Source organism: Alosa pseudoharengus, unplaced genomic scaffold (genome assembly GCF_046254945.1).
Source record: "Alosa pseudoharengus isolate Yale_2024_CS ecotype anadromous, Long Island Sound unplaced genomic scaffold, YU_APseudo_1.1 YU_APseudo_1.1_scf_7, whole genome shotgun sequence".
Taxonomy (NCBI): Eukaryota; Metazoa; Chordata; class Actinopteri; order Clupeiformes; family Clupeidae; genus Alosa; species Alosa pseudoharengus.
In genome coordinates this window covers 11,639,858-11,656,007 of record NW_027468859.1, presented here as the reverse complement: position 1 = coordinate 11,656,007, position 16,150 = coordinate 11,639,858, and the positions used below count along the sequence as shown (strand labels likewise).

Sequence of the window (16,150 nt, the reverse complement as noted above, 5' to 3'; positions counted from 1 at the left end):
GGGGGAATACAGCTGTAAGCAGTTGTCTTACAAATGTTGTACATGAATTTGCATTAACTGCGTAAGCCCATGCAAGCTTATCCACCATGACACCGCTGCCTTTCAAGATCTCAACCTTTAAAGGAAGAAAAATGTGTTAAACAAAGAGCAGGTGTTAAACAAAGGGCTTAAAGATAAAATTTTAGGATATGAAAAAACCATATAACTTGGTAAATTACTGTATGATTTTGTATATAAAATCAGAATGTATTGGCCTTTAAAAAGGGCTTCCACTAACACAACCTGGTTGTCTTATATAATGTGTTAATACTGGGCACAGAAAGAAAACACATAAAGAAGTGCACACACACACACACACACACACACTATACATACAGTATAATCACGATTGCCCTACACATTACAAGCATGCCTGACCATCTATATAATATTCATTAAGACAAGTCACCTTTGATGGTGAAGAACTAGTTGTATCCATGTCTCCACTCCCAGCATCAATTGCCATCTGAGGAGGACATTAGTTAAACAGAAAACATCTGGTCAGTGCACATATTAATACATACTTTGGAGCCATAGACAAATGTATAAGCTTAGACTGTGTGCCAATGTGTCAATTATTCAATAAAATCTTCTGTAGTTCTTCTGTACAGCACAACAGATACTTACTGATATAGTTGGATAAATAAAGTATATCTGCCGAACTCATAACAAGCATCCCAAACAATTCTCTATCATGTATTAATTTCTAAAAAGAAATCACCTTTGATGACTGGGAGCTGGCTGAAGGTGAACTAGACTGTGTTGAAACAGTAGATGAGGGGCTGGAGGTGGGCTGAGTGAAATAGGGAAGACACTGTGAAGGACAGTCCTCTGATCCGGGCGTCCTGGGAGAGGCAGGCTGGCATATAATCTTCTTCATGCCAAAAATGAGTCCTGGCACATCTAGACACAATGACAGAAAAAATACAGGTAAACAGAATTAGCTATCACTGATCCTTAAGAAAAAAATTTCTACAACCAGTACATAATAAACAAGATACCTTGAAGAACCAAGTCTTTCCACTTTTGGCATTCTTTCTCCAAGTCTATGTTTTTCTGGGTCAAAGCAGAGACAGTTTTTTTCAGGTTGTTGATCTCATCTGATGAAGTTTGTGGTATCCCACCATACATCTTCAGAAACTCCTTTGCAGGATCAGTCTGGGAGACTTTTAACCTCTGGTCAAAAAAGAAGCTAGAATTAATTAAATAAATATTAATTGAAACATGCACAACGGAATCAATAACTAACATGTGAATCAAGAATGTACATCCGCATCAGCTTTGAAAAAATGACTGATAGTGAGTGTGCCACAAACACTCCACATGTATGTGCATAGCTTTAAAGTGCAAATGCGGTGTAAATCGATTCACTGGCCTGCTGGAGGTTCCCATTACTGGAATGATGCTGTCCCACATCACTGGAATGACATGATCAAAATAATCTGATGGCAAATTCACACTACCTTATCTGTTTGTTGAGGAACTTCCGTGTCTGTGTCGTCTGATTCTTCCCCATACTTCTTGGGGGGCACAGAGATCCTCTTTGTTTGTGGGGCTGGCTTATTGCTTTTTGTTAGCTCATTCAATTTTCGTGTGGCCTCATAACGAGAACCTACAGTAGAGAGGGAAAGACAGTCACATACAAAATGAGGATACAACATGATTTTACAATGACACCATGATAACGACATCTCTAAACTGTAAACTGCAAATCTATCTATGATGGCAGAATTTTATCATGGGTAGAATGACAAACGTCTATTAAAAATGTATATTAAAGAGAATAATGTGTATTTACACCTACTGATTAAACTAGATGTACCGCAGAGCGGTACAAAATATGACCGCCGCCCAGTCCAGCACATTTTTTCCACAAAAAGAAATCACGCTGAAAGGCCTATATGATTCTAACTGTCTCACTAAATTGCATTATCCACACTCAATTCTCACTGGTATCTGCTAGACAACAAGTACCAAAACATGATTAGTTCATAGATTTCACATGTAAAATTCATTTTATACAACCCCACCTCCATCTTGCCTGTTCATAATTATGAGAAATTCTTGATTGTTTGTGTTATGTTTATGTTATGTGTGTGGGTGTGTGTGTGTGTGTGAGTGTGTGTGTGTGTGTGTGTGTGTGTGTGTGTGTGTGTGTGTGTGCGTGCCTGCGTATGTGCCTGTGCATGGAAGCGTACATATGTCTACTGTGTGAGTATGTGTCATGATTACTGTGAATGTGTGTGTGTGTGTGTATCTGTTTGTGCACATGTGTGCACATGAACTGGGCTAACATGACCCCTGGAGGCAAATATACGGAAAAAATGGTCATCCTAGGCCCTACAGTTCTCAAGATATTCACAGAGAACTGTGTCTGGCCTACCCTCCTTTCGGGGGGTCCAGTCCAGCGGGGGGGCTACAGATCAAAACGAAAAATGACAGTTCCATGCTATCCATGTGGGGTTACATGCCCACCAAGTTTTGTGTACCCCGGTCTTTCAGTGTCCCGGGAATCCTTGTTGGTGTACGTCACTAAATGTACACATAAATTGTTTTATTGTAAGGCCCCCCATGAACAAAAGTACACAAAACTTGGCATGCATTCGGAGGGTGTCATAATGATCCTACACTTTCAATTTCGTGCAGTTTTGACCATGTCAGCCAGAGATATTGTGATGAAAACACCTAATTTTTTGCTTTTTAATTTTTAACTAGGTGGCGCTATACATGAAATAAGTGGTAATGGGATGGGTTGACATGGCCCCTTGAGATCAACATACAAAAAAAAGGTGGACCTCCTAGGCCAGGGGTTCCCAAAGTGGGGGTCGCGAGGGGGTCGCGGGACGGCGAGGGGTGGGTCGCGAAATGATTTCCATAAATCAAATAAATTTGGAAAAAAAAAAATTCTGAAAAATTCTGACTGGATAAGATCACCATTCACTGTAACCACCGCAAGTCATCTGTCAGCCGGCATGGAGGACGCACTGGTTGAGCTGTCATGTGACCGCACTTTAAAGACAGATTTTAATTCCAAGACGCTTGCTGATTTCTGGATTTCAGTCGAGAGGGAATATCCACAGCTATCCAAGGCCGCGATGGACGTACTGACGCCGTTCTTTGCACTGACATATATTAAAAACAAATACAGATCGCGTCTAAATGTGGAGGATGATCTCCGTGTGGCCATCTCCACAATTAAACCAAGAATGGACTTTCTGTGTTCCGCGCATAGCGCGCATCCATCTCATTAGATGAGATTAACGCTGAAACGTAGTTGCCAAAATTTAAATTTGCGCAGCAACAATGTACATATGTTTACAACAGTTTGTGGATATTACCCTGACTGAGATATTCTTCTGTTAAAGCAACACCAAATAATTTTTTGTACATTAAAATACTGTTTCCAAAATCATCAACTCGTAACAGGGTGAACGGGACTTCTGCATTCTCTTCGCGACCCTCTATCGGCTATAACCGCACTATTGCCAGATCGGGTAGCGGATCTTTAGTTCGATGGAATGAGACATAAGAAACTACAAATTTGACTTGCTTCTGATGTCGCAATACATTATACTTTCATAAAATCATGCAACGTACTCTACCTTGTCTGTAGACATCGTTATTTCCAAAGCCAGTGCTGTATAAACAAGCGTGCGTGCGACAGGAAAAGTGCTTTGGTGTTGCTTTAAAATGGAAATTAAAGTAAAGTTTGCACATGACAGCAATAATGTGCACTCATGGATATTATTTTTTGACTAAGGTATTCTGCTTTTATCATATAGTAAAGTTCTATATGTAAAATCATAACAGGCTGCTCTGTTCTTTTGTGTTGTCGTTAAGCCCGTGTTTGGATAAGCCTAGTGCGTATGGCCGGTGCGCACATTTTATTTTATTTTTTGAGTCACATCCAGGGATAGTGGGGGTCGCCAATCTCTGGCACGGTTATTTTGGGGGTCGCGGGTTGAAAAGTTTGGGAACCCCTGTCCTAGGCCCTACGGTTCTCGAGATATTCACAGAAAACTGTCTCCGGCCACCTACAGGCCAGTTGGTGTATAGTAACATAAATTAATTTATTGTGTGGCCCCCCATGAACGGAATTCCACGAAACTTGGCGTGCATTCAGAGGGTGTCATAATGATCCTACACTTCCAATTTCGTGCAGTTTTGACTATGTTAGGTCACAGATACCTGCGATTACAACACCTCATTTTTACTTTTTTGTGTTTAACTAGGTGGCGCTATACATGAAATGAGGTTATGGAATGGGTTGACATGGCCCCTTGAGATCAACATACAAAAAAAAAATGGTCCTCCTAAACCTTACGGTTCAACAAACAAACTTCACATTAGCTGCATAATGAGGATAACCTCCTTGTGGCCTCTTCCCACGTCGCCACTCAACTGAAGCCAGATACAGGCTTAAAGGAAGCCCATCAGGGCCCATTTTTGTGTCATCATAGCCAATGATGGCATCAGTTTTGACATCACTTAACTTGCCCTTGTCATCTCCTTCTGACCATTGTACCACAGCAAACTTCCTGGCTGGTGTTTCTGCCACTAAAAGAATGGAGGAAAAATGAAGAAAGGATGTATGAATACGGTAGTACATATTTTATCACCATGTAACACTGCATTCACACCAATACCTGTAGTGCACAGGTAGTGCATGGTTTTGGTCTGTTTTCGTCTACTTGTTATCAGATTAGGCCATTTACACCATGTAGTGTTCTGCACAGCAGAACAGCAGAGACCCCTTGAAATAGAAGAGTTCTATTTTTCTCTGCGTGTCCGCATGGGCTTTATAGACTTTAAACACATTTTTTTTTTTTTTTTTTTTTAAAGTGGTTGATTTTCAGGGCACACAGACCTTTCAGTTGCCATTTCCTAAAACTAGATAAGAAATACTTGCCTACTGCAAGGCCACTTGCTGTTACCAGTACTACTAAGAAATTGGACTGTCGCTTAATGTGCCCCAAATAGCCTATCAACAAACTTTTCTTTTATGAAGCGCTAGTAGGTGAATCTCTGTGCACAGAGGATGAAAAGTCCCAGAATGTCGTTTGTCTCAGGATAGAACTTACGAGTTCTAAAGAAAATATCACCAAGGAAAGGGCATTTCTCAGATTTCGGGCCTATTTGGGTTACTGAAATTTTGAAAAATAAAATTCAAAATTTTACTAATTGGTATGCATCAAGTTATCAGTCATTTTGATAGGAGTAACCTTGTGAGCTTGGTTGAGACCACAATATAAGGGAATTTATGATTTTTTGTCATTTTTCAGGTAAATGTCATTACCATCACATCATCTAATATGTACATTTTAAAGATGAAATAGTCAATCAATGATCAATCAATGATCAATTATGGTTTCACATGAAGTATAGTTTATCTTGAACTTATTAGAATTGTTGAACTTTACTTACAACATGAATTAAGGTCGTTTAAGTATCTTATTTTTTGATTTTTTCACTCGACCCTGGCTTGGAATTTCATTTATTTGAAATAAATGCCATATATCATATCTGTTTTCATCCAGTGGCAATTTAGACTGTCCAACATTGTCAAAAATATCTAATTAATGTGATTTATTGTAATTTATACACAATCTATTGGCAAAAATATGCATGGTGATGGTGATGACATTGCAGTTCTGGTAATGACATTTGTTGCGGTGATGACAAATCACTGATCGTAATCTATTGCAATTAAATGTTTATAATTTAGAAACCCAAGTTGAACTGACTTTGTGAAAAAAAAAAAACTTATTTCTTTTAAAAAGAGTACTTTAAATGTATCTGCAAAAATGTCATCACCAACACAGTTGTCATTACCACTACATTTAAAGCTATAATGTGCTGGTAATGACTGTGCTGGTGATGACATTTATACCGAAAAACTACCCTGAGAAGCAAAAATTATCACCATGCAAGTATAGCTAGCTTTCTACATGTAAACTACATCATTTAAACTATTAAAGTCATTTTAAAATTTCAGGAATATTCAAAAATACAGAAATACAATGCGTATGGTAATGACACATAATAAGTGTACATGCCCAAAACGAGGGATAAAGAGTAGATTTTCTTATGTTTCTGAACATCAAGGCATCAATCTTTCTGCTTGACACCCATGTATTCCACTGTGATATTAGGTGACCATGGTTACCAAATATTTTTTTGATGAAAAAACAGTAGCAAAGTGCCTTTATATGGAGTGTGCTGGTAATGACGGCTAAACCATGGGACAGGCAAACATTAAGCAAAATAAAGCAGGAAATGCATATATATGCATAATGTGTGCATGCAGTTCATTAGTTCAGATAACATTTAATTCATAAGCATGATTTTTTACATTTATTTTTGATAAACAATGTTTGAGATATGGCACAATATGTGAAAACTCTGGTTGCGGACAACACCAAAACACTGATATTGTACCATAAAATACCAATAAAATGTGTCTAAATCATGAGTAGGAGCAACCATTAAAAAAGTCTAGGCTTGTTTTTCTTTATACTAATTAGTGATGCTAAACATTATTAGAAATAATGTGTTTTTAATAGAATTACACCCTGTGGACAGAAATAGGCCCCAATTCTGGGAAATACCCGAAATGTGATACCTACTTCTGTTTTGACTAGGTTGTTTACAAGGTGTGACTGGTCAAGAAGACTGCATTAACAGCAAAACGGTGCAATTTGAGTGCAGCAGATTCTTAGCAGTGTTATACTTCGTTTTGTAAGTCCTACTTTGCGATCCCGTTGGGTTACACGTGTACCCAAGATATCATGTGAAAGTGCCATTTCTGCTTTTTCAACAGTTGTCTTCTGTTAGTTGCTAGCACGCACGGAGATACAGTATCAAATATCCTTAAGTTGTCTCTGGAGATATGCTAGCGGTTTTGAACATTACCCCCACACAAACCACCACCACCACCAACAACCAACGCTAGATCTTGCATGCTGCAGTGCTGTAATATTGGTCAAGTATCCAAAAACTGATTACACGGGAATGAATGCAAAAACAGTATTACGAAATGTTTATAACACTCCTTACCTCTTGTTTCTTCCATTATAAAAGTGATGTAAGGTCTTTTCCAACAGGCTCGTACGTTCTCGCTCACTCCTTGCTGCCTCTCCGGCCTCTCCTGACTACACACTTCGATTCAAACGTCGCAGCTGTCTCATTGGAAGATGGAGATCTCACGGTGTTTCGCGAGAGGCGGGGAGCAGGATTGAGCGCGCAGCGTCGCTCTAGTAGGCCTATCCTGAATCGCATTATTCACTGTTTTTAATTATGTTAAAAAGTAAACACTGCGAAAAAAATTAATGGCTGAAAGAAAATATTCCTCGTCGCACCTTATCACGATGGAAAAAAAGGTTTGTAGGCTATGCATACTTAGCCTACTTTGGGTTTATCTTTAGGCTACAGGCAACAATTTTCAGAATCCCTTGACTGTTATCACAGTTTGGAGTAGACTGGTAACTCAATATTTATTCATTCATTCATTTAAGAATATATTGGAGTAATTTATGTAGCCATACATTAGGCTACCATCTCTTAATGCAACTTTGCTTCGCAACAGTTCACAAATGAGGAAGGATAAATCTATCAAAACAGGCATAGAGCCTGCCGAATTTTGTTAGGCTGATGAGATTGCATGACATTTTTGCATAGTCTCCTATCTGGCGGAGTCAGGTTAATAGTCTCCTCCAATGAAAGTCAATCCAAAATGATTAAGGTCTGAGTTTAAAAAAATGATTGAGGTCTGAGTTTAAAAACTACATAAATTATGCCACATTTAATCTAAACATTAGGAATGGATATTAGTGTATTTTTTTATGACATCAAACATGTGGCCTAGGCCTAGGTAATTAGGCCTAACCCTGCTGGAAAAAAAACAGCTAAAAACCAGCCTAAGCTGGTGGCTGGTTTTGGCTGGTCTCAGCTGTTTTTTCATCAGTTTGTGCTGGTCTTTGCTGGTCTACTGGTTGGGCCACCACTTGGACTTGCTGGTGTGACCATCTTAGGAAGCTGGTCATGTTGGTCTGACAAGCTAGTCATATGTGAGTGTGCTGGTTTATGTTGGTCATGCTGGTGACCAGCATATCAAGCTTACATTGATGGTTTAAGATGGTGATGATGGTTTGACCAGCCATTAAGCTGGACATTGCTGGATTGGCCAGTCAACCTCCAACTACATGACCATCCTAAACTGGGTCAACCAGCTAAACCAGAAAAACTCTTGAGAAAAACACAGCTTAAACCAGCAAACCATCATAAGCTGGTCAGGCTGTTTTTTTTTTCAGCAGGGAAGTCATTGACCTATCTGCCCCGAATAAAGAAAAATAGCCTATAGCTTGAGTTAAGAGAGGCAATAGCTTTTCAAAGGGGGCAGGATAGGCAGAAGAATTAGGCAGATACAGTAACATGCTTGATTATTGCAATAACAGATAGGCCTAGAAATTTCAGCTTGATGATTATTTAATGGCCACACCCCATTTTTTGTTTTTATATTGTTCAAACCAAATATTTTTTTATTAAAAGCACAGGCACACTTCATTTGTGGCTTGTGGTTAATATTTTCCACATGCCAATGTTCTGCTGACCCAATGAAGGCTTAACCTGGCTCTCGCCAGATGAAAGTAGTTCCACCAAGCTCCACATGTTCCATCGAGCTCCATCCATTCATCTGGACTCGCTCCTGATGAGAGGGATTTCAACAGAGAAGAAAATTATCAAGAAAATTAGGATTGCCCGACAGGATTTGAATAGATGTGATGTAGTGGAGAACTCTCCTCAGTGTCACAGTTTGGTTTCAATGTGAGTGGTTGAGGTCGCACATCAATAAAGATGACACAAGTGGTTTAAAGGATTTTTGATAAGGTACTGCTTTTTGAAATACATCTCCAGATGGATGTATGGAGCAGAACGAAATTCATCTGGCAAGAGTCAGGTTAATGAAGGCTGCCCCTTACTGACGAATAATTAAGTTATTCAAACATAACATTTATTTTCAATTAGGGCATTTAGACTTAGCTGCAGATCAAATATTTTCAACCATAAACTTCTGACGTTCTATAGTATAGGCTACATATAGCCTAGGCCATGGTTAGAGATAACCATAACCATGACTCATCTCTTATTAATTTGCAATTTTTTTCTACTTCTCACTTTATCAGGAAAATCCAACACACTCTGTCCAACATATTGAAACAGCACGCCCAGCAAAATGTAAGTACCCTAACCGGGTGTTTTTGTTTGTCAGATCATGGTGTTACTGTCTACAATTTGTAGCATAATACATTACTTGTAGCTTACTAGACTTACTGTAACAAAAAGATGAGTGTAACTCCTCTGCTTCTCCCACATCAACCAATAGAAGGCCATTAAGGGTCATTAAAAATAAAAGACACTCTGCACTGATTCATCATTTTGAGATATGGCAAGTGGTGTAGTAGTTTCCCGGCTTAGAGAGAAACAATTCCACAATGCAATTACACTTCTTAACAAACATGTAAACCACCCTTGACTTGAATGTTTTGCCTACACTGAAACCTCATTGAGTACCTTAGTCTTACTTAAACCATCTGCAGCATTTATTAATGCATAACATTATGAGTATTCAGTTTGTATAACTTCTAACTTATGTATCCTACACTTACAGTATCTACCTACTTGCACACTTAAAGGGATCTGGAGTGAATAAACACTTAATCCTTAATCATTGTGTTTCATTTTGCAAAACGGCAGTCAAGGCTAACATTATGATGGCATTAAAGTTTTGTTTTTTTTATTCCCCATCTGTTAGCATTAGCGTCTAGTTTGCAAATTCGATCTATGCTGTACTAAATGCCATTGTTCTGATACGAACCGACAGCACTCGGCAGCCTTAAAGAACAGGCAAATGGGCTAATTAACTCTGAATTTATCCTTTAAGGAGTTGACCATATCATATTTCACTTCTGATTGCACATTGTGATAATCCTGCATAATAAACATGTGGTCTTTTATTTTTGAGAGTGGGAGTCCTGACAGTAGGCTAGCTATGTTTTGCATAAGAAATATAATGGAACTATCTCCAAATCTGTTTGTCACATTTTGTGAATGCATGCATGAATTGAAAAATGTGGTTTGTTATAGGAAGACTATGAGTATGCCACCAAAAGCCAAGAGTCAAGAGGAGAGCCTTTCACTCTGTCACCGGTAAGACAAGGCTACAATCTCTCTCTGTCTCGTTCTCTTTCCTTAATTTTGAGCTTTTGTTGTTTTATTCCTCCTATAGAATGATAGCGAGGATAACTGGGAAAGAGATCATCATAGTGAGGAGCCTTCCACATTGGCACAAGTAAGACAAATAGCTCAAATACCCCCACCCTACCCCAAACACACACACACACACACACACACATACACACTTTCGCTACCTATTTTGACTGTTTGTCTTTCTTAGGAAAATGGTGAGCATACCAGCGAAATGGAAGATCTGCGGATGGAGTCTTTCACACTGGCACAGGTGAGGCAAAGCTAAGCTGAACAGTATTCTTCCATGTTTCATTTAGCCTCTGTGTAGTATCTAGCTGTTTGTTTTATTGTCCTGAAGTTTTTCTTGGTATGTCCTCCGTAGGGAAACAGTGAAGATGCCTGTGAAAGACAACTCAGAGAGCAGAGAGGAGAGCCTTTCACACTAACACAGGTAACACAAATAGTGCAAGTAATCACTCTATAACTGTTAATAAGAAAATATAAAATCTATCAGTGTGTCATAAGTTAACATTTAATTTTCCTGTTATTCTAGGATATCCTCTCCCAGGGATTGACAGAAGAGCAGAGTTTCATCTCCATTGTGTCCTTTGCCCTCAAACACAACACAACCGGTGTTTTAATGGCTGATCTACTCAAGCTTTTGAAATTGGTTTCTGCTGGAAAAAGTGCAATTCCCTCAAGCAAGTACTTTTTAGACAAACCCCTGACTGGCATTATAGATCAAATTGAGTGTCATCATTATTGCAGTGTTTGCACCAGTTATCTTGGCATGCCACAGGCACATGATGAAACACTCACGTGTGTAAAGTGTCACTTATCCATAAGTGTCGAAAAAAGCCTACATGATAGGAATTACTTTCTAAGTATTCCATTGACAAACCAGATCCAAGATATCCTTGAGAACCAGGGAATGCATGGTATCTGTTTTCATGCCAGTGACAGCAACAGGATTGGAATAAATGATATATATGATGGTACCCTATATCGGATGTTGAGGTCTGAAAGTGAGGAAGATTTTCTAACTCTAACATTCAACAGTGATGGTGTGCCAGTGTTTCGTTCATCCAAATGTAATGTTTGGCCAATTCTGTGCTGTGTAAATGAAATACCGCCCGAGAGTAGGGATAAGCATGTGCTGTTGTGTGCCCTGTGGTTTGGCTCTAAGAAGCCAGAGATGAGCTGCTTTTTTCAACCTTTTGTTAAAGAATGCACAAATCTCTCCAGAGATGGACTTCAGTGGAAGCACCCCAATGACCAGTCATTGAGGCGTGTGAGGGTGCATCGTTTGTGTTGTGTGTGTGATGCTGTGGCAAAGCCATTGATACAAAACCTAAAGCAGTTTAATGGTAAATATGGCTGTGGAGCTTGCCTTCACCCTGGTGTCCAAATGAGGAGAGGACAAGGAAGCTCAAGGGTTTATACATGTTTACCAGAAAAGCCGTGTGACAGAAACCATCATACCACAATAGAAATAGGGAAGATTGCTGAAAGAGATGGTAAGACAATATTGGGCATTAAGGGCCCATCTGTTCTTGCGGATTTACCCAAATTTGATATCATAAGTGGGATGGTTCCTGACTACATGCACTGTGTGCTACTAGGTGTTTGTAGACAATTGGCAACATTGTGGATGGATTCTAAGAGCTCCTCTAAGCCATGGTACATTGGCACTAAAATTGCAATCATGGACAGACAACTTCTTTCAATCAAACCCCTGGGCATTGTTGCCAGAGTTCCAAGATCTCTATTTGACCGCAAATTCTGGAAAGCCCATGAATGGCAACATTGGTTGTTGTATTACAGCTTGGCAGTTCTCAAAGGCATACTACCACAAAAGTATCATGTTCATTGGGCATTACTTATCGAAGGTGTTAGCATTCTATTGGGTTCTGAATTGACAACAGACTTGATTGATCATGCTCATGAGGCTTTGGTTTACTTTGTGGGAGGAATGCAGTCTCTATACGGTGAAGAGAACATGACGTTCAACATTCACTCACTTTTGCATTTGAGCCAAAGTGTGGTCTATTTGGGTCCCTTGTGGGCCCAATCAGCATTCATGTTTGAACATTTCAATGGATTCCTACTCAAACAAGTGAAAAGTAGTCAAGCTGTCCCACAGCAAATATGCAGAAAGGTGTTTCTATCCAGAGCCTTTCCCAGATTAGAAAAGCAATACCTGGGAAATGCACCAGCAGAAGTCAAAGATTTCTGTAGTGAAATGATGGGGGAAAAAAACATCAAAAAATGTGTTAAGTTTGGTGATGTGACTGCCTTTGGTTCACCAAATGTCAGACTGGTCTCTGCCTCTGAGCAAGCTGCATTGCACACATACAGAGAGGTTCCCACAACCTCTGTTGTTAAAGTTTACAAGAGAATAGCTCTCAATGGTGAAGTAGTTCATGGTTACACCTACACCAGAACTAAACAAAGAAATAACTCTGTTGTGCTTCTAAAGGATGATGCTATTTTTCGAGTCTCACACTTTATTGACTTGAATGAAGGATGTCTCTATGCCATTGGGAACTATGGCAACTGCACAGCACAAAAATTAGCCAGGGGTTCTGTTGTCAAAACCACGTTGAGCTACATGTCAACTGTCCACTTTCCATGTGGTTTTCATAAAGCCATACATGCCACTCAGATAGTTAGACCATGCATATACATTCAGTGCCCTCCATCCAGCTCAATTGTGTGCAAGCTACTGAGGACATATTATTGTAAATAATTGCAATCACTATTTATCAGCCTAACAGGACACGTGTCACATATCTGTTTGAAGCTTATTGGGTTTTCATGCAAAAACCACTTCGCATTGATAAACCATGATGTTAGTAATGAATGAAGATAGCCTATATGAAATATGTGATATTTGAGTGCTACACAAGCACTTCAGTGTAGTATTACCAATGGGACGTCCTGTGTGTTTATAAAATACAGCCCTCATAAAGTACAGTATGTGCATTGTCTGTGATGTACTGTACACAGCACCTGATGATATTGTTACTATCAATATAGTGTTTGAAAATTGTGGTGTGATGTAATGCTATTTTTATGCAGTTGTTGTTTTTAATTGCTCTAATTGGCTTTTGTATCTCTTACACATAAATATACACATAAAAATCACATTCTAATTTGTTTCATGTGTATTCATTCTGATCAGAATGAATGTGTCTGAGCTCCAAGTAATGTGTGATGTGAAATATTTGTATATAATTGAAAATCATTAAAAATTATTTTAATGATGTTTACTTCTGAAAGATAATGAAGACATTCTGATTTACAGATAAACAAAAAACTTGGCTTTAAAAGATATCACAAAATGTTTTGATGTTATCGCAGATGCCCTGTTATCGTGAAAAAGCAGCACTATACCTGGTTCTACATCTCTTTTCTCATGTGTTCATATTTTAAGGTTTTTTATATGTTGCTTCCTTGTCTGCCTATCTCATACAAGATTTTGGTGCGTGCCCAAGTCTTGTATGTTGTACTATACACACATTTTGTAAGGATATTGTTTTAGGGCTTGGTGTCATCTACAATGCTTATATGTTGCAAAACCTTGCAAGTTACATGTTGTATGCATTTAATATGCATTTTACATGCAGATTCACTTCCCTATATACTACATATGAGGATCTAATGCAGCATATTAAATTAGTGTACATTTTATATAGATCATTTCCATATGGGATACCACAACATAGAAAGCTTTAGCGTTATCGCTGCTTAACTATCAGCGAATACTTCAAACCGTAAAACAAAAAGTCAGTCATAATTTCAGGTGAGAAGGGAAATGAATGACTGCAAAGACCACTACATGACTAATTCCATTATGGGAAAAATACAAGTGAAGGAGTAGGCTAGGCTAACACTTATCCCTCAAGTCATTAACGCGAACAAAATAGCTATAAGAAAATGTGGCTTATGGTTACCATATTTTAGCAAAACGGGTGCTAATTATAAATGTAGTAGAGATTGATTTAACCTTGAAGTTCTGAAGCCACCCAAAGCCAGCGTTTAATCTGGGTCCAGAATATCTAAAGACGTGGTTGATTTGATGTAGTCCATTGCCTTCTGTGGATCCGTAAAACGGTGCTCAGTCCCACCCGGTAGCGTGATTCTGAATGTGGCGGGATGTCTGAAGCCAAACCGAGCACCTGATATATTCTGGAGCACCTTCATCGTTTCGTTGAACGCAGCCCTTCTTTTAGCCTCGGCAGCCATGAAGTCTGTGAAGATGTGCACCTGATTATCTTGATGTAGAAGTCGTCCTTTCTCTCGAGCCAGGCGGAGAATCTGTTCTTTAACATGAAAGAAGTGAACCCTCAGTATAAACGGTCTGGGTGGTTGCCCCTGCCTGGGCTTGGGTAGAGCTAATCGGTGAGCTCGGTCAAGAAGTGGCTTTTCGTCGAGATTCAACAGGTCCTTAAGGAGGCTGGAGATAAACTGTGTCGGTGCATTACCCTCCTCTCCTTTAGCAATGCCGATTATCCGAAGATTATTCCTCCTCGACCTGCTTTCTAGATCCTCACATTTATTTTGAAACGCGAGGACCTCCTTTTTTAGAGTTGACACCATTACTTCCATTTCAACTATGGTATCGCTAGTTTTAGTGGCTGAATCCTCCACAGCAGCTAGCCTCTCCTCCTGAAGATTGATGGTCTATTGTATGGCTCCCGCTGTTATTCGTAACTCCGACTTGACAGCTGCGACATCAGCTTGGAGGCCCTTGACCGCAGATTCAATGGTGTTACAAATGTCTGCTTTTAATGATTGCATCATATCACGGAGCATAGTCGCAGTTACCTCTTCTTCATCGTTAGCATGAACCATTTGGCTAGCTGTAGCCCGCTGCTTCGACTTGGTGGATTTGCCTGAACCCGACATGTCCGGCGCTCTAACGTGATAGTGCTACAACCTTGAGATACTAAAATAAAGGTCCCACAACTGATTCCCGAGAAAAATTAAGGCTAAATGGTCTTTTTAATCGATTGAAATTTCACCTGTTGGGAGCTGCCAAGTTTCACGTCTGCATCCTACTTGCTCAGCAGCGCCCCCCCCGGATTGTCATTCTATTTTAATATGCGGCACTACACTGTGATGCCTTAAGGCCATCCTTAAAAATATTCTTGTTTGCATTTACAGCCAGGTAGGTCAATATTTTTTTTTTCAAGATTCAACCCGTGCTTTCAGGCGCACCATTGCAAACCTCATTCTGATGCAGGTTATATAGACCAGCCTTTCTCAAACTTCTTTGACCTGAGGCCCGGTCATGGCAGACTTTGGGGTCATAGGGCTCATCTACATGTACCCAGAAAGAAGGCTACAATAGCTTTTGTCCACGTTATATTAAAATTTGACTAAACAATACTCAATGCTATACAGTGTATTATACAGTCTCTGCTCTGTTTCTATGGAAGTTCCAAAAAACAACGTCGTTCTATTAAGTTTCGTTAAATAAATAAATAGCCTTCCAACAGGTTGAAGCGGAGCTTTGATACCAACGTTATCGATTAGTTTCAGTTTCTCTCGCACAGACGCGCATTGAATGAATGCTCATACCACCACTTAATTGTAGGGCTCCATGTTTAATGACATCGATAGCAGAAACGTTTGTTTTCTTTTTTCGTCGGTCCGCGGTTTCTTGATCAACTGCGCAGCAAATTATCAGATGAAGCACCAGGCCTATTTTCACTCCACGACTCCGCGGACCAGCAGTCTCCACGTTGCGGACCCATATTTTGAGAAATGCTGAATAGACCACAACCAATTTCAATACCTCGACACAGTGGCGGATTTAGCAAATTGGGGGCCCAAGGCGAAGGTATGTATGGGGCCCCCC

At 39.6% G+C, this 16,150-nt stretch overlaps 1 protein-coding gene and 1 long non-coding RNA gene across 2 annotated transcripts; one reads left to right on the top strand and one right to left on the bottom strand.

Moving 5' to 3' along the window:
- Positions 1–389: 389 nt before the first annotated feature.
- Positions 390–1,730, bottom strand: LOC143110338 (uncharacterized). Its single transcript, XM_076273209.1, has 5 exons — positions 1,709–1,730; positions 1,503–1,651; positions 1,041–1,215; positions 761–942; positions 390–505 (listed from the first exon to the last, which is right to left on the bottom strand). Exons 1-5 carry the CDS (start codon positions 1,728–1,730, stop codon positions 401–403), a joined length of 633 nt encoding a protein of 210 aa, XP_076129324.1. The 3' UTR covers positions 390–400.
- A 7,488-nt stretch (positions 1,731–9,218) lies between these two features.
- LOC143109733 (uncharacterized) lies at positions 9,219–10,437 on the top strand. The gene is made up of 3 exons (XR_012983945.1): positions 9,219–9,273; positions 10,183–10,245; positions 10,325–10,437. It is a non-coding gene; the product is annotated as an uncharacterized LOC143109733 (long non-coding RNA).
- Positions 10,438–16,150: the final 5,713 nt, after the last annotated feature.

Bases quoted from the DNA above. Each gene is read 5' to 3' on its own strand.
- LOC143110338 (XM_076273209.1), bottom strand. From the start codon at position 1,730: ATGTCGTTATCATGGTGTCATT. The intron at 1,652-1,708 runs GTAAAATCATGT...TCTCTACTGTAG, and splicing joins GTCGTTATCATGGTGTCATT to GTTCTCGTTATGAGGCCACA. The intron at 943-1,040 runs GTATCTTGTTTA...CATTGTGTCTAG, and splicing joins GAAAGACTTGGTTCTTCAAG to ATGTGCCAGGACTCATTTTT.